Source organism: Carassius carassius, chromosome 8 (genome assembly GCF_963082965.1).
Source record: "Carassius carassius chromosome 8, fCarCar2.1, whole genome shotgun sequence".
NCBI classification, from domain to species: Eukaryota; Metazoa; Chordata; class Actinopteri; order Cypriniformes; family Cyprinidae; genus Carassius; species Carassius carassius.
Window position 1 is genome coordinate 33,548,782 of NC_081762.1, and position 16,963 is coordinate 33,565,744.

At 41.6% G+C, this 16,963-nt stretch overlaps 2 protein-coding genes across 2 annotated transcripts in view; one reads left to right on the forward strand and one right to left on the reverse strand.

Annotated features, from left to right (window-relative positions):
• Positions 1-3,013: 3,013 nt before the first annotated feature.
• LOC132145722 (small ribosomal subunit protein uS13) lies at positions 3,014-13,756 on the reverse strand. The gene is made up of 6 exons (XM_059556945.1): positions 13,688-13,756; positions 13,186-13,284; positions 4,682-4,768; positions 3,764-3,865; positions 3,213-3,304; positions 3,014-3,118 (listed from the first exon to the last, which is right to left on the reverse strand). Exons 1-6 carry the CDS (start codon positions 13,688-13,690, stop codon positions 3,043-3,045), a joined length of 459 nt encoding a protein of 152 aa, XP_059412928.1. The 5' UTR covers positions 13,691-13,756; the 3' UTR covers positions 3,014-3,042.
• A 203-nt stretch (positions 13,757-13,959) lies between these two features.
• The window catches only part of LOC132145721 (vacuolar protein sorting-associated protein 52 homolog), a 62,816-nt gene continuing 59,812 nt past the window's right edge, over positions 13,960-16,963 (forward strand). Inside the window, exons 1-5 of the mRNA XM_059556944.1 lie at positions 13,960-14,070; positions 14,644-14,725; positions 14,808-14,860; positions 14,938-15,013; positions 15,145-15,212. Of these exons, the coding sequence (XP_059412927.1) occupies positions 13,993-14,070; positions 14,644-14,725; positions 14,808-14,860; positions 14,938-15,013; positions 15,145-15,212 (357 nt within the window). The 5' untranslated portion in view covers positions 13,960-13,992. The remainder of the gene's footprint in view (positions 14,071-14,643; positions 14,726-14,807; positions 14,861-14,937; positions 15,014-15,144; positions 15,213-16,963) is intronic.

Here is a 16,963-nt window from a genome sequence, read left to right on the forward strand (position 1 = left end):
ATGCTCTCAATGTCAAATGCAGAAATGTTAATCCATGCATTTATGACCTCAAGGTTAGATTATTGTAATGCTTTATTGGGTGGTTGTTCTGGACGCTTAGTAAACAAACTACAGCTAGTCCAAAATGCAGCAGCAAGAGTTCTTACTAGAACCAGGAAGTATGACCATATTAGCCCGGTCCTGTCAACACTGCACTGGCTCCCTATCAAGCATCGCATAGATTTTAAAATATTGCTTATTACTTATAAAGCCCTGAATGGTTTAGCACCTCAGTATTTGAATGAGCTCCTTTTACATTATAATCCTCTACGTCCGCTACGTTCTCAAAACTCAGGCAATTTGATAATACCTATAATATCAAAATCAGCTGCGGGCGGCAGATCCTTTTCCTATTTGGCGCCTAAACTCTGGAATAACCTACCTAACATTGTTCAGGAGGCAGACACACTCTTGCGGTTTAAATCTAGATTAAAGACCCATCTCTTTAACCTGGCATACACATAACATACTAATATGCTTTTATTATCCAAATCCATTAAAGGATTTTTAGGCTGCATTAATTAGGTAAACCGGAACCAGGAACACTTCCCATAACACCCGATGTTCACACTGGAATTGAACTACTGGTTTCGTCTGGTCAGAGGAGAACTGACCCCCCAACTGAGCCTGGTTTCTCCCAAGGTTTTTTTCTCCATTCTGTCACCGATGGAGTTTCGGTTCCTTGCCGCTGTCGCCTCTGGCTTGCTTAGTTGGGGACACTTCATCTACAGCGATATCGTTGACTTGATTGCAAATAAATGCACAGACACTATTTAACTGAACAGAGATGACATAACTGAATTCAATGATGAACTGCCTTTAACTATCATTTTGCATTATTGACACAGTTTTCCTAATGAATGTTATTCAGTTGCTTTGACGCAATGCATTTTGTTTAAAGCGCTATATAAATAAAGGTGACTTGACTTGACTAGCCACAGCTAGACAGAATTTCTTCTCAGACCTTATAAACAGTAACTTAAACAAAACTTGTACTCTTTTTGCCTCTGTTGAGAGACTGACAAACACCCAGATTCCCGGTGAAATGCTCTCAGACAGCAAATGCATTGAGTTTGCTTCCTTCTTTTCTGAGAAGATTATCAATATCAGAAAGGAAATTAGCACATCCTCCAGTAATGCAGAAGTCAGACAGATTCGGATGAAAAATCAAAAAGATACTATGTCTATTTTTGAAGCAATTGATAGCAAAATTTTGGAAGAAACAGTGCAGCACCTTAAATCACCAACCTGCTATCTTGACACACTTCCCACATCTTTTTTTCAAAACTGTTTAACTGTTTAGAAGCAGAATTTTTAGAAGTGGTGAAAGCCTCAAAACTCATCTGTTTAGCTGTGCATTTATTGAATGAGCACTGTGCTATGTCCGAACTGATTGCACTGTATTTTACATAACTGTATTTTGTCAAATCATTTTATATTTTTTAATGTTTAAAATTCATTTTAAATACATTTTTTTATTTAAATCATTTTCAAAGTTTTTATATTGCTTGTTTTATTTTTGAAATTATTTTTCTTCATGATTTTTACTTTCTTTTATGTAAAGCACTTTGAAATACCATTGTGTACGAAATGTGCTATATAAATAAACTTGCCTTGCCTTATGATAAAAAGAACATTATTTAGTCTTTGCAGCTTTACAGACCTTCTTTGTGCACCAAGAGCTTGTAACACTCCAAAGAGAAAGGAAAACTTGAAATCACATCATACGACTCCTTTAACAATCTCAAAAGATGTAGACGTTCTCGTTCCCTCTGAGACCTGGTGTGGGAATGATGCTCTTATACTGTTCCCCAGGCTGCTATGAAGTGATTGTGCTCTCATTGTACAGTGCATCATGGATGAGACTCGGGAGGAAATCTGGTGTGAGTGACCGGTGTTACTCTACTGTCCACCAGTAATCATTAGTATGTTTGTGTGTTTTGTACAAGACTGTGGTATCAAAGGTTCACACACTATAATTTGTTAGTTTAATATCCATTATATTGTTCCATTCTACTACTGTGATTTTCATTCATCTTGTTGTACGTTAACTAAGCTTTGGCAATATTCTTTCATACAGTCACACCAGGAAGACTTTTCAATTGAATAGTGTACCCCGTATTTTCCGGACTATAAGTCGCACTTTTTTCAGTTTGGCTGGTCCTGCGACTTCTAGTCAGGTGCGACTTATCAAAATTAATTTGACATGAACCAAGAGAAATTAACCAAGAGAAAACATTAGTCTCCAGCCGCGAGAGGGCGCTCTATGCTGCTCAGTGCTCCTGTAGCCTACACTAAGCAGCATAGAGCGGCTGGAGATGGTAATGCTTTTCTAAATAAATGCGACTTTAGTCCAGAGCGACATGTTTTTCCTCATGACGTATTTTTAGACTGATGCGACCTATAGTCCGAAAAATACGGTATGTGTCTATGTATGTTATAAATGTAATAGGTTTATTTTGTAGTGTTCCTGTGGCTCAGTGGTAGATCATTGTGTTAGCAGCACAAAGGTTGTGGGTTCGCTTCCCAGGGAAGGCATGATAGGTTTAAAAAAAAAAAAAATCTAAGTCAGTTTGGATAAAAGCGTCTGCTACATCTCAGTGTATGTGGCGATCCAGGCATCTAACGGCTACACCGTGGCATTACGCTTGATTTTCTTCCTCACGAGGTGAAACAAATCTGCCTCAGCTCAATGGATTTAAAATACTTTTGCTCTATTTTAACTTACAGACTGCATTAATTGAATTTTTTTTATATTGGTTTACTTTTTAAACAGAACATAGTCCCTAATTTACACCATCATTGAAAAGAAATCTTGAATTCACAGAAATATCATTATGTTCCCTGGCTGTGAGGGTTAGGGGTCTCATGAAGGACCAGTATCAATCTGAGGCTCCTCGTGGTCTTAGAGGAGACTTCAACACCCTGAACTGAGTTGATGAGAGGATCAGTGAAGACAGAGCAGCACACAGAGTGATCAAACAGGTGTCTTTTATTCAAGCTTTACTTCTTCTTGGACACTCCCACAGTACGGCCGCGGCGGCCGGTGGTCTTGGTGTGCTGACCGCGCACACGCAGACTGGAGGAGAGAAGAGAAGAGAATAGAGAATCAAACTCCATCACGTCACACGTGTGTGTGATCCTAACAGTGCTGCAGCTCTACAGACACTCACCCCCAGAAGTGACGCAGGCCACGGTGAGCTCGGATCTTCTTCAGACGCTCCAGATCTTCTCTCAGTTTGTTGTCCAGACCGTTAGCGAGGACCTGCACCAGTCAGGACACACAAGTTAAACACGATACGAGTTTAGACATAGGCCTGTTTGTAACACTATTTGGCCAGTGGAAAAGATTGAGCTCAGCTAGATTCTGAAGTACGCTTTATATCTGAGAACAAGTTTTGTTTTTATGGGTATTCTGATATATTTATTTAAAACAAAAGGACACAGGATGATTTTTCCAATAAAAATGAAAAAAATTTCCTCATATATATGGTGATTTCTGGGAGGAGATGCATGTACAATCAGGTTCTGGTGTCAAACCTAGCTTTTGTTTCGTACGTACACTTTTAGGAGTTTTATAAAGGAGACCCCTGGTGAGTTCAGGAATGGTTTGCAGGTTTACTTCTGAAGCCATTATTAGACTCATTAACTCAAACAAACCTGCCACAGCTTCATGAATCTGCACTGTTTTCAGGAAGACCTGATTCTGCAGTTAGAGGAGTACCTGACTGTATTTGCCGTCTTTGACGTCCTTCTGTCTGTTCAGGAACCAGTCAGGGATCTTGTACTGGCGAGGATTCTGCATTATGGTCACCACCCTCTCCACCTGTCCATCAACAGCAGCTCAGATAAACATTACTGGAAACACACCTCCAGAAACACACGAGAATGTTCTCCAGTGACTTATTTCATGATGCTTCTTCACTTTCTATAAAGAACAATAAAGTTAATTTAATATTGTGAGTTTGATAGCACAGACACTCCTGAAAGAGAGCTGAACTGGACGATGACATCACTGTAAAGCACTATGTCTGCTGGAAGGTGAATATCTGTGTTTCCACGCTCACTTCTGGTGCTTGATCGAGCCTCGTCAGGGCTTCCTCAGGGCCAATTCTCTTCTTATTTAGTTTCATATATTATCTGTCATAAGTCTCGTCAGGAGAGTCTAGCTCCACGTAGAGTATGTCATAAAAATGTTTTTTGTTCGGGAGCTTTTATAAAAAATAGAGAAATTATTCTAAATGTCTCGTCTGAATAACAGCAGACAGTGCTCATAACACTATTTCTGTGTGACTAATGTTCAATCCTGATAAATTAATCATGATCAATGTTATCACTTACTATAGTAAAACACTGATGCTTTTGGGTTTAACTAAATATTAACTTAAATATTTAAGGAAACATGCAAACAAACGGCCACTTTTATCATGTTCATTTTGTGATCACGTGTTCCAGTGATTTGTTTCTTAGTTTTCTGATAGCTTCTCTTTGGTGAAATGCTGGGGTTGTATGACGTTGTTCCTGAGAGACGTGTAAAGGGTGTGTTTTAGTGACGCGCAGCAGCTTTCAGGCCCTACGGTGGAAAAGCGGCTAATGTGTGTTTTAGAAACATTTTCCTGCTGAAAATGAAGAGTAAGCTCACCTCATCATCAGTGAGTTCTCCAGCTCGCTTCGTCAGATCGATGTCTGCTTTCCTCAGAACCACATGAGCGTACCGCCGACCCACTCCCTGCAGAGCACAGAGAGAGTTCAGAACACACACACACACACACACAGCAGAGCACAGTGTTCAGAACACACACACACACACACACAGCAGAGCACAGAGAGAGTTCAGAACACACACACACACACAGCAGAGCACAGAGAGAGTTCAGAACACACACACACACACACACACACACACACACAGCAGAGCACAGAGAGAGTTCAGAACACACACACACACACACACACTAGGGCTGGGCGATATACAAAAAAAAATGATATCTCGATATTGTCAATTTTTACGATATTCGATATATATCTCGATATGTTTGCATTTGCATTTAAATAATAAAAAATAAAACATGATTTTCTTTTGCCCATTAAAAAAAAAAAAAAAAAAAAAAAAAAAAAACTATTTAGATTAAACAGCTTATTTAAGCAGTTAAAAAATCTAGACCAAGAGATCACTTACTGCATTTTATTACATGAATACATGTAGGCCTATATGTAACTGAAGCAGTGCAAATTAAGTAACAGTTACAGAAAGTGCATTTTGTCAACTTTTTAGTGCATGCAATTCACAATTTAAACTATGCAACTGGGATAAGTATTTTATTTTAATTTTTTTAACAAGTTTTTAAGCTAAGAACACAAGTCTGTCAACTGTCTGTGGTTTTAAGAGAAGCTCTGTGGCATGAAACTATGTTCCTACTGACACTAAAAACCCTCTTAGATGGGGAGCTAGTTACTGAAGCACATAGCTATTTCTTATATATAAATATATATAAATACCAAAGACTTTTGCATTTTCTCTGTCTATATTATGGAAACTGGTAAACATATCAGTGAAATTCCCCAATAGTAATTCCAAATGGCCATAGCCTATGTTTCTCTATTCAAACATCAGCGGTCGAGTAAGTGCATTTATTTTGCGATCACAAATGCAAACAATACAGTTGAGATCTCACGACAGAACACAGACCGGCTGAACGACGCTTTCATTAGATCGCTCAATTCCAGCTTGTTAGTGTTTTCAGATTATCGTCGGCGGCTTTTCCGCAATGAGGAGTGAGCACGTGCGCATGGTTGCCAGATTGCTTAAAATAAGCAAACACTGGGCAGAAAATGTATCCTTGTAACAGTGGAGCTCTGACTCGGAGATTTAAACTCTTGTTATCTGGCAACCGCTATCATTAAAGCTCTCGTAGTAGAGGGGCGTAGAGCAGTCAGCAGTTAGAGGTTCCTTTTTTGGACATTCGGCGCGTTCTTTTGGGAAAGTACGCTTGAAATATTCGATATTCCCGATATATTAAAATTGTACATCGTCGTAAAAATTATTCCGATGTTATAGCTAATATTCGATATATCGCCCAGCCCTAACACACACACACACACTCCCTGCAGAGCACAGAGAGAGTTCAGAACACACACACACACAGCAGAGCACAGAGAGAGTTCAGAACACACACACACACACACAGCAGAGCACAGAGAGAGTTCAGAACACACACACACTCCCTGCAGAGCACAGAGAGAGTTCAGAACACACACACACACACACTCCCTGCAGAGCACAGAGAGAGTTCAGAACACACACACACACACACACTCCCTGCAGAGCACAGAGAGTTCAGAACACACACACACACACAGCAGAGCACAGAGAGAGTTCAGAACACACACACACACAGCACAGAGAGAGTTCAGAACACACACACACACACACACACACTCCCTGCAGAGCACAGAGAGAGTTCAGAACACACACACACTCCCTGCAGAGCACAGAGAGTTCAGAACACACACACACACACACACTCCCTGCAGAGCACAGAGAGAGTTCAGAACACACACACACACACACACACACACTCCCTGCAGAGCACAGAGGGAGTTCAGAACACACACACACACAGCACAGAGAGAGTTCAGAACACACACACACACTCCCTGCAGAGCACAGAGAGAGTTCAGAACACACACACACACACAGCACAGAGAGAGTTCAGAACACACACACACACACACTCCCTGCAGAGCACAGAGAGTTCAGAACACACACACACCGCAGAGCACAGAGGGAGTTCAGAACACACACACACACACACACACACACACACACACACACACACACTCCCTGCAGAGCACAGAGAGAGTTCAGAACACACACACACACACACACACACACACAGCAGAGCACAGAGAGAGTTCAGAACACACAAACACACACTCCCTGCAGAGCACAGAGAGAGTTCAGAACACACACACACACACACACACACACACACACACACACACAGCAGAGCACAGAGAGAGTTCAGAACACACACACAGCAGAGCACAGAGAGAGTTCAGAACACACACACACACACAGCAGAGCACAGAGTGTTCAGAACACACACACACACAGCAGAGCACAGAGAGATTTCAGAACACACACACACACTGCAGAGCACAGAGAGAGTTCAGAACACACACACACACACTGCAGAGCACAGAGAGAGTTCAGAACACACACACACAGCAGAGCACAGAGTGTTCAGAACACACACACACACTGCAGAGCACAGAGTGTTCAGAACACAGACACACACACACACAGCAGAGCACAGAGAGAGTTCAGAACACACACACACAGCACAGAGAGAGTTCAGAACACACACACACACACACACAGCACAGAGAGAGTTCAGAACACACACACACAGCACAGAGAGAGTTCAGAACACACACACACACACACAGAGCACAGAGATTGTTCAGAACACACACACACACACAGAGCACAGAGATTGTTCAGAACACACACACACACACAGAGCACAGAGATTGTTCAGAACACACACACACACACACAGCACAGAGATTGTTCAGAACACACACACACACAGAGCACAGAGATTGTTCAGAACACACACACACAGCACAGAGATTGTTCAGAACACACACAGCACAGAGATTGTTCAGAACACACACAGCACAGAGATTGTTCAGAACACACACAGCACAGAGATTGTTCAGAACACACACACACAGCACAGAGATTGTTCAGAACACACACACACAGCACAGAGATTGTTCAGAACACACACACACACAGCACAGAGATTGTTCAGAACACACACACACACAGCACAGAGATTGTTCAGAACACACACACACACAGCACAGAGATTGTTCAGAACACACACACACACAGCACAGAGATTGTTCAGAACACACACACACACAGCACAGAGATTGTTCAGAACACACACACACAGAGCACAGAGATTGTTCAGAACACACACACACACACAGCACAGAGATTGTTCAGAACACACACACACACACACAGCACAGAGATTGTTCAGAACACACACACACACACACAGCACAGAGATTGTTCAGAACACACACACACACACACACAGAGATTGTTCAGAACACACACACACACAGAGATTGTTCAGAACACACACACACACAGAGATTGTTCAGAACACACACACACACAGAGATTGTTCAGAACACACACACACACAGAGATTGTTCAGAACACACACACACAGCACAGAGATTGTTCAGAACACACACACACACACACACACAGCACAGAGATTGTTCAGAACACACACACAGCAAAGAGATTGTTCAGAACACACACACACACACACAGCACAGAGACTGTTCAGAACACACACACACAGAGCACAGAGACTGTTCAGAACACACACACACAGAGCACAGAGATTGTTCAGAACACACACACACACAGCACAGAGATTGTTCAGAACACACACACACAGCACAGAGATTGTTCAGAACACACACACACAGCACAGAGATTGTTCAGAACACACACACACAGCACAGAGATTGTTCAGAACACACACACACAGCACAGAGATTGTTCAGAACACACACACACAGCACAGAGATTGTTCAGAACACACACACACACACAGCACAGAGACTGTTCAGAACACACACACACAGAGCACAGACTGTTCAGAACACACACACACACAGAGCACAGAGATTGTTCAGAACACACACAGAGCACAGAGATTGTTCAGAACACACACAGCACAGAGATTGTTCAGAACACACACACACACACAGCACAGAGATTGTTCAGAACACACACACACAGCACAGAGATTGTTCAGAACACACACACACAGCACAGAGATTGTTCAGAACACACACACAGCAAAGAGATTGTTCAGAACACACACACACACACAGCACAGAGACTGTTCAGAACACACACACACAGAGCACAGAGACTGTTCAGAACACACACACACACACAGAGCACAGAGATTGTTCAGAACACACACAGCACAGAGATTGTTCAGAACACACACAGCACAGAGATTGTTCAGAACACACACACACACACAGCACAGAGATTGTTCAGAACACACACACACACACAGCACAGAGATTGTTCAGAACACACACACACAGCACAGAGATTGTTCAGAACACACACACACAGCACAGAGATTGTTCAGAACACACACACACAGCACAGAGATTGTTCAGAACACACACACACAGCACAGAGATTGTTCAGAACACACACACACAGCACAGAGATTGTTCAGAACACACACACACAGCACAGAGATTGTTCAGAACACACACACACACACAGCACAGAGATTGTTCAGAACACACACACACACACAGCACAGAGACTGTTCAGAACACACACACACAGAGCACAGAGACTGTTCAGAACACACACACACACAGAGCACAGAGATTGTTCAGAACACACACAGCACAGAGATTGTTCAGAACACACACAGCACAGAGATTGTTCAGAACACACACACACACACAGCACAGAGATTGTTCAGAACACACACACACAGCACAGAGATTGTTCAGAACACACACACACAGCACAGAGATTGTTCAGAACACACACACACAGCACAGAGATTGTTCAGAACACACACACACAGAGCTGAAACAACGAATCGATTTAATCGATTAAAATCGATTATTAAAATAGTTGTCAACTAATTTAGTCATCGATTCGTTGCTAAATAACTTTTATTTGCCGTAAGCGGCTCATTTCGTGCATATTTCAAATCTGCGGTGACCAAAGTGTGGCAGTAATGAGCCACCGGAGGTTTTACTCAGCCAGTACAACAGGAGAAGTAGCGAATAGCCAATAGCTGGCCTTGTTTTATGTCACGTGCTTCCCGAACAGCGTCTCTGCAGCCATAGAAATCATATGATGTCTATGTCTGCAGCATTCAGCGTGATGTGGGAGTACTTTACATTGAGCCTTTAAAAAAAGAAGAGTAACCTGTAAACTCTGCTCTACTGCACTGTTTAAGGGGACGTTCACATATCAAAGTTCAAGTTCGTTATTTCCAACACCGCACCGCATCGAGTTAAAAACATTTAAACTTTTCAGAATGCCGCAACCCCACCGCGGGTCATGTGACAAGAACTAACCAATCAGCTTCATCCTTTCCCGTAACAACGTTAAAAGCTCAGTCAAGATGAAAGGAACAGCTGATCATAGTTGTATATGGATTTCCATTTTGAAATAAACTTAGTAGCAGAGCTACTGCAAGCGATTTATTTGAGCTGCAAATCCATTTATCCTTTGCTGAAATTTCCGCGTCTTCAAGGAGAGAGCACGTCATGGTTGCTTAAAGGCAGACGCCTCAGGGGCGCTTCTGCGCGAGCGCTTTGGAAAGAAGGAGAAAGCGGTGCGCCTAGCGTTTTCCACGCGTTTTTAGGCGCGATTTGTGAACGGCCCCTAAGACTTTTATTTGTGTAGATTCTCCAGTACAATATTGTTTGCAAATGTTTAGTCGTAAAAGCTGATAACATTGCTTTTTAACTGTTAACATTTAAAGCTTTACAAACATGTTCTGTGATCAGTTTGTCGTTTACCAGTTCAAAATTCAGTCGTGCAGCCTAATTATGACTGAATGAGAGAGGTAAATGTAGATATTTGAAATGCACTTATTTTCTAAGTATTCACTGCTCTTTTTCACACAGCAGGTTTTTTGTGTGTGTCCAATTTTTTTTCTGGACAACCTTCTGATGGATTTTACTTTAAATTGTGAGTTCCATTCAGGTTTCATGCCATTGGCACTTTTTTTGAAGGATTGTTTACAATTTCACAGCAAAAGCTATAAAGCTTTTTCCCAGTAAATAATAAAATACAATGCACTGCAATTTTATTCAGTTTTATCCTTATTCTTTGTGAAAATATATTCTGAAAGATTCCTTAATAAGCTTTGTCCGGGATGTTAAACTACTTTAGGAGCTCTAAGGACTGCCATGGTGAAAACATTATTTTAAATCTCCTTGTGAAATTTGATAGAGTATGGGTCAGTGTTCTGATTGCAGAAGAGTTCGACAAAGGATTACTAACACATAATAAAACACAACTCCAGGTATATTTTTGATGAGGATATGACAGTGCAAAATGGTTAAAATCTCTTAAATCTATGCTGAATGATAAAGACCATTTATTAATAATTTACCTGGGGAAAAAATGGAAAAAACTAAAATATAAGTACATAAACCGATTAATCGAAAAAATAATCGACAGATTAATCGATTATCAAAATAATCGTTAGTTGCAGCCCTACACACAGCACAGAGATTGTTCAGAACACACACACACAGCACAGAGATTGTTCAGAACACACACACACAGCACAGAGATTGTTCAGAACACACACACACAGCACAGAGATTGTTCAGAACACACACACACAGCACAGAGATTGTTCAGAACACACACACACAGAGATTGTTCAGAACACACACACAGAGATTGTTCAGAACACACACACAGAGATTGTTCAGAACACACACACAGAGATTGTTCAGAACACACACACAGAGATTGTTCAGAACACACACACAGAGATTGTTCAGAACACACACACAGAGATTGTTCAGAACACACACACAGAGATTGTTCAGAACACACACACAGAGATTGTTCAGAACACACACACAGAGATTGTTCAGAACACACACACAGAGATTGTTCAGAACACACACACACACACACACAGAGATTGTTCAGAACACACACACACACACACACAGAGATTGTTCAGAACACACACACAGCACAGAGATTGTTCAGAACACACACACAGAGATTGTTCAGAACACACACACAGAGATTGTTCAGAACACACACACAGAGATTGTTCAGAACACACACACAGAGATTGTTCAGAACACACACAGAGATTGTTCAGAACACACACACAGAGATTGTTCAGAACACACACACACACACACACACACACAGAGATTGTTCAGAACACACACACACACACAGAGATTGTTCAGAACACACACACAGTACAGAGATTGTTCAGAACACACACACAGTACAGAGATTGTTCAGAACACACACACACGGAGCACAGAGATTGTTCAGAACACACACACACACGGAGCACAGCGATTGTTCAGAACACACACACACACGGAGCACAGAGATTGTTCAGAACACACACACACACGGAGCACAGAGATTGTTCAGAACACACACACACGGAGCACAGAGATTGTTCAGAACACACACACACACGGAGCACAGAGATTGTTCAGAACACACACACGGAGCACAGAGATTGTTCAGAACACACACACACACAGCACAGAGATTGTTCAGAACACACACACACACACACACAGAGATTGTTCAGAACACACACACACACACAGAGATTGTTCAGAACACACACACACACACACACAGAGATTGTTCAGAACACACAACGGAGCACAGAGATTGTTCAGAACACACAACGGAGCACAGAGATTGTTCAGAACACACACACAGTACAGAGATTGTTCAGAACACACACACAGTACAAAGATTGTTCAGAACACACAACGGAGCACAGAGATTGTTCAGAACACACACACACGGAGCACAGAGATTGTTCAGAACACACACACACGGAGCACAGAGATTGTTCAGAACACACACACACACAGCACAGAGATTGTTCAGAACACACACACACACACACACAGAGATTGTTCAGAACACACACACACACACACACACACAGATTGTTCAGAACACACACACACACACACACACAGAGATTGTTCAGAACACACACACAGTACAGAGATTGTTCAGAACACACAACGGAGCACAGAGATTGTTCAGAACACACACACAGCACAGAGATTGTTCAGAACACACACACAGTACAGAGATTGTTCAGAACACACACACAGTACAGAGATTGTTCAGAACACACACACAGTACAGAGATTGTTTAGAACACACACACACACAGCACAGAGATTGTTCAGAACACACACACAGTACAGAGATTGTTTAGAACACACACACACACAGCACAGAGATTGTTCAGAACACACACACAGTACAGAGATTGTTTAGAACACACACTGTAATGCACTCACTTTGATGGCGGTGATGGCAAACGCGATTTTGCGTCTTCCGTCGATGTTGGTGTTCAGGACACGCAGGATGTGCTGGAACTTCTCTGGAATGACGAGCGACTGAGAAAGTGACACACACACACACACACACACACACACACACACACGGACAGCGCCGGTTAAACAAACACACACACGGACAGCACCGGTTAAACACACAGAACGCTACTGTAACATACCAATAGATCGTAGCGAGTTAGCAACTTACTGACTACAACTACACACTAACTAGAAGTCTGGACTAAACAAAAACACAGTAATATGTTTACATGTTACAATACTCTGACACGGACTGTCACTCATTTAACTTTAGCTCTATACGGTAAACCTACAATTTCCACTCAGATATATTCTATAACTGCTAAAATCAAAAGATGTTAAAGCAGTGCTGTCATACACACACAAATAAGTGCGATGTTGAGAGATTCTGACTAAAATCTTGAGGATTTCATTTCATGCCTACCATCTTGTTCGCTGGTTCCGCGCAAAGAGGAAGTGACCGCGATCTCGCGATAATTTCACCACTGGGTGCGCGAACTCGACAGGAACAAGTTCCGTCACGATGAAAACGTCCGGTCGGGACAAAAGAACATTAATACCGATGGTTTTTAAAATTATAAAGCACAGTAAGTGCTGTTTAAATCATTGTAGTATATATTCCAGAGCTTTTACTTAAATATTGATTTCGTGTGATTTTACAGCGTGTCACGCATTTCCGCGGGACTACAGTACTGAAGGGTCTTGTATTTTTTGTGGACTACAGACGCCATGGCGGAGCCGCTGATCCCCGCGGCGGGGCTCTCGAAGCCAGGCGCTGATTCCGCGGCTGCTGCTGGAGTCATGGAGGTGAGGAGGACTTTCTCTCGGGTCCTGTGCAGCTCGTTGTTTGGGTCAACATCTAAAGAAATCATATTTTCGAATGTCCTGTTATTAAGATCACGTGACAGTGTAGTGATGTCACACACACACACACACACACACACACACACACACACACACACACAGTACTGTGCAAAAGTCTTAGGCCACTAGTATTTTCACCAACAAAAAAGGGTTTAAGTCCGTTATTTCTATGTTTTGCTGCAATGTGTCAGAAGGAAATATCAGTTTAATTTCCAAACATTAATAGTAATAATCAGTGAGATGTGATCTGATCATCATCAGTGACACTTCAACAAACCTGCAGAGCTGCAGTACTGTGAGAAGTGTTAGACACCTGTGTAAATAATACCACACATAGATTTGATTAATTCACTTCTGTTAATTTAGCTAAATTAAACATTTGGTGTGACCACACACTATGTGTTAAAAACCGTTTTCGTCCTCGGTGCTCTTGAGCGATGTTTTGAGGAGCTCTGCAGGTTTGCTGAAGCGTTGTCTGAGCTGACTGTCTCTCTGTCTCTGATGTGTCGGGTGAAGTCTGACTTCGGCGAGGTCCCTGCACTGAATCTGGGCGATCTGGACATCACCACAGACGAGTTCATCCTGGACGAAGTGGACAGTGAGTTGTGTATTGTCTCTCATCGGCTGAGTAAGAGAAGCGCAGGACACTAATGAATCCCTTGTTACTGGACTGTGTTCAGCTCACATTCAGGCGAATCTGGAGGATGATCTGGTGAAGGAGGCGCTCAAGACGGTGAGATGAAGCCGATCTGCTGGTGTGTGTGTGTGGTGATGATGATGCTGATGAAGATGTGTGTCTGTGTGGATCAGGGTATGGATCTGAGGCAGTACTCTAAACAGGTGGAGACTGAGCTGCAGCACATCGAACAAGCATCGATCAAGGACTGTATCCTTACTTCAGTGCATTTATAACTCAATCACACCAAAACAGGTGTTTCTGTCAGGGAACATGATTATGTTTCAGTAATCCATACGTGTGACGGACGATCATAGAGACTCTTAACAGTAGCGCTGCAGATATCAAAGAGAGTCAGCACATTGCGTCTCTACACAACCAGATCACCGCCTGCGACTCCATCCTGGAGGTGAGTGCTTCAGCTGCTCTCAGACTGAACCACCTGCTAGCAACAATAACCGTCGGGCAACACTTGGGATATAGTCTTATTAGTGCTGTCAAAAATAGCATGTTAACGCTGACGATTAATGTTTTTAGCACGTACTCTTTACCCTGTATAACTGAAAATCAAAGCACAAAAAAACCAGCGGCAGCGGTTAAAGAGAAAGCAGCCAAAATAAAGCTAATAACCAGCTGCGTGATGTCTGTTCATCAAAGGACAATGAAAAATTAGGAAATCAGTAACTTTTACAGTTTTAAGGATTCATCTAGTATATTGGAGGACCGTATGGAAAATTAAATTTCTGTATATTTCCACTGAAGGGCACAGGTAAATATGACATCTAATATAATGGGTTTATGTGAAGATTGTTTTAAAGCTTTGTTCAGACTGTCAGCCCAAATCTGATTTGTGTGCAAATTTAATTAAAATCTCATCATATTTAGACAAACTACATGAAATCTGATTTGTTCAAATTCATTTCAAGCTACATTCGTATGTGGTTTGGAGTCCTATTTAAATCACATTCCTGGAAATCTGTTTCAGTCTGACCGCTCAGATCAGATTTAACACAGCTTTCCCCCCAATACTGCTAGGATACTCACCTCTTTCACATGGGATTAATCGGGATTAATTGCAATTAATTTCAGAATTTTTTTTGATTCTTTTTAAAAATTAAATCAAATTGACAGCACTAATTATTATTTATTAGTTGTATTTATATTTATGTTGTTTCCATATTTGAATGTATTTTCTCATGACAGAAGTTATAAAGCATTTGCTGTTGCTTCATAAATGATTTTGCACACTAAAGGACCCATGCAATCAATTGACAAGCACAGTTTTCTTTTTATTTTCTTGACATGTATCTTAATTAGAGATGCTCTGATTGTAATTTTCTTGGCCATTTCCGATTTCGGTGTAAGTGTGACCTGCTGATACCGATTCTTGCCGTTTCTGGTTTTCTTTCTAAGAAATGATTGACAAACAAAAATCAATACTTTATTTTTCCTATGTTTTTTCCCCAAAATTATTTACATAATAAAACAAATGATTAAACATTACAGTTTACCCCAATCTGGACTAAGTTACAGATGTTTCTTACTTGGTAAATGGACTGCATTTATATAGCGCTTTCAACAGACCACATGGCCATCCGAAGCGCTTTACAAGTTGCCTCACATTCACCCATTTACTCATTCACACACACATTCACACACTCATTCACACACTCATTCACACACACATTCACACACTCATTCACACACTCATTCACACACACATTCACACACACACTCACACACTCATTCACACACTCATTCACACACACACTCAAACACTCATTCACACACTCATTCACACACTCATTCACACACTCATTCACACACACATTCACACACTCATTCACACACACATTCACACACACACTCACACACACACTCACACACTCATTCACACACTCATTCACACACACACTCAAACACTCATTCACACACACACTCACACACTCATTCACACACACACTCAAACACTCATTCACACACACACTCACACACTCATTCACACACTCATTCACACACTCATTCACACACTCATTCACACACTCATTCACACACACACTCAAACACTCATTCACACACTCATTCACACACTCAAACACTCATTCACACACTCATTCACACACTCATTCACACACTCATTCACACACACACTCAAACACT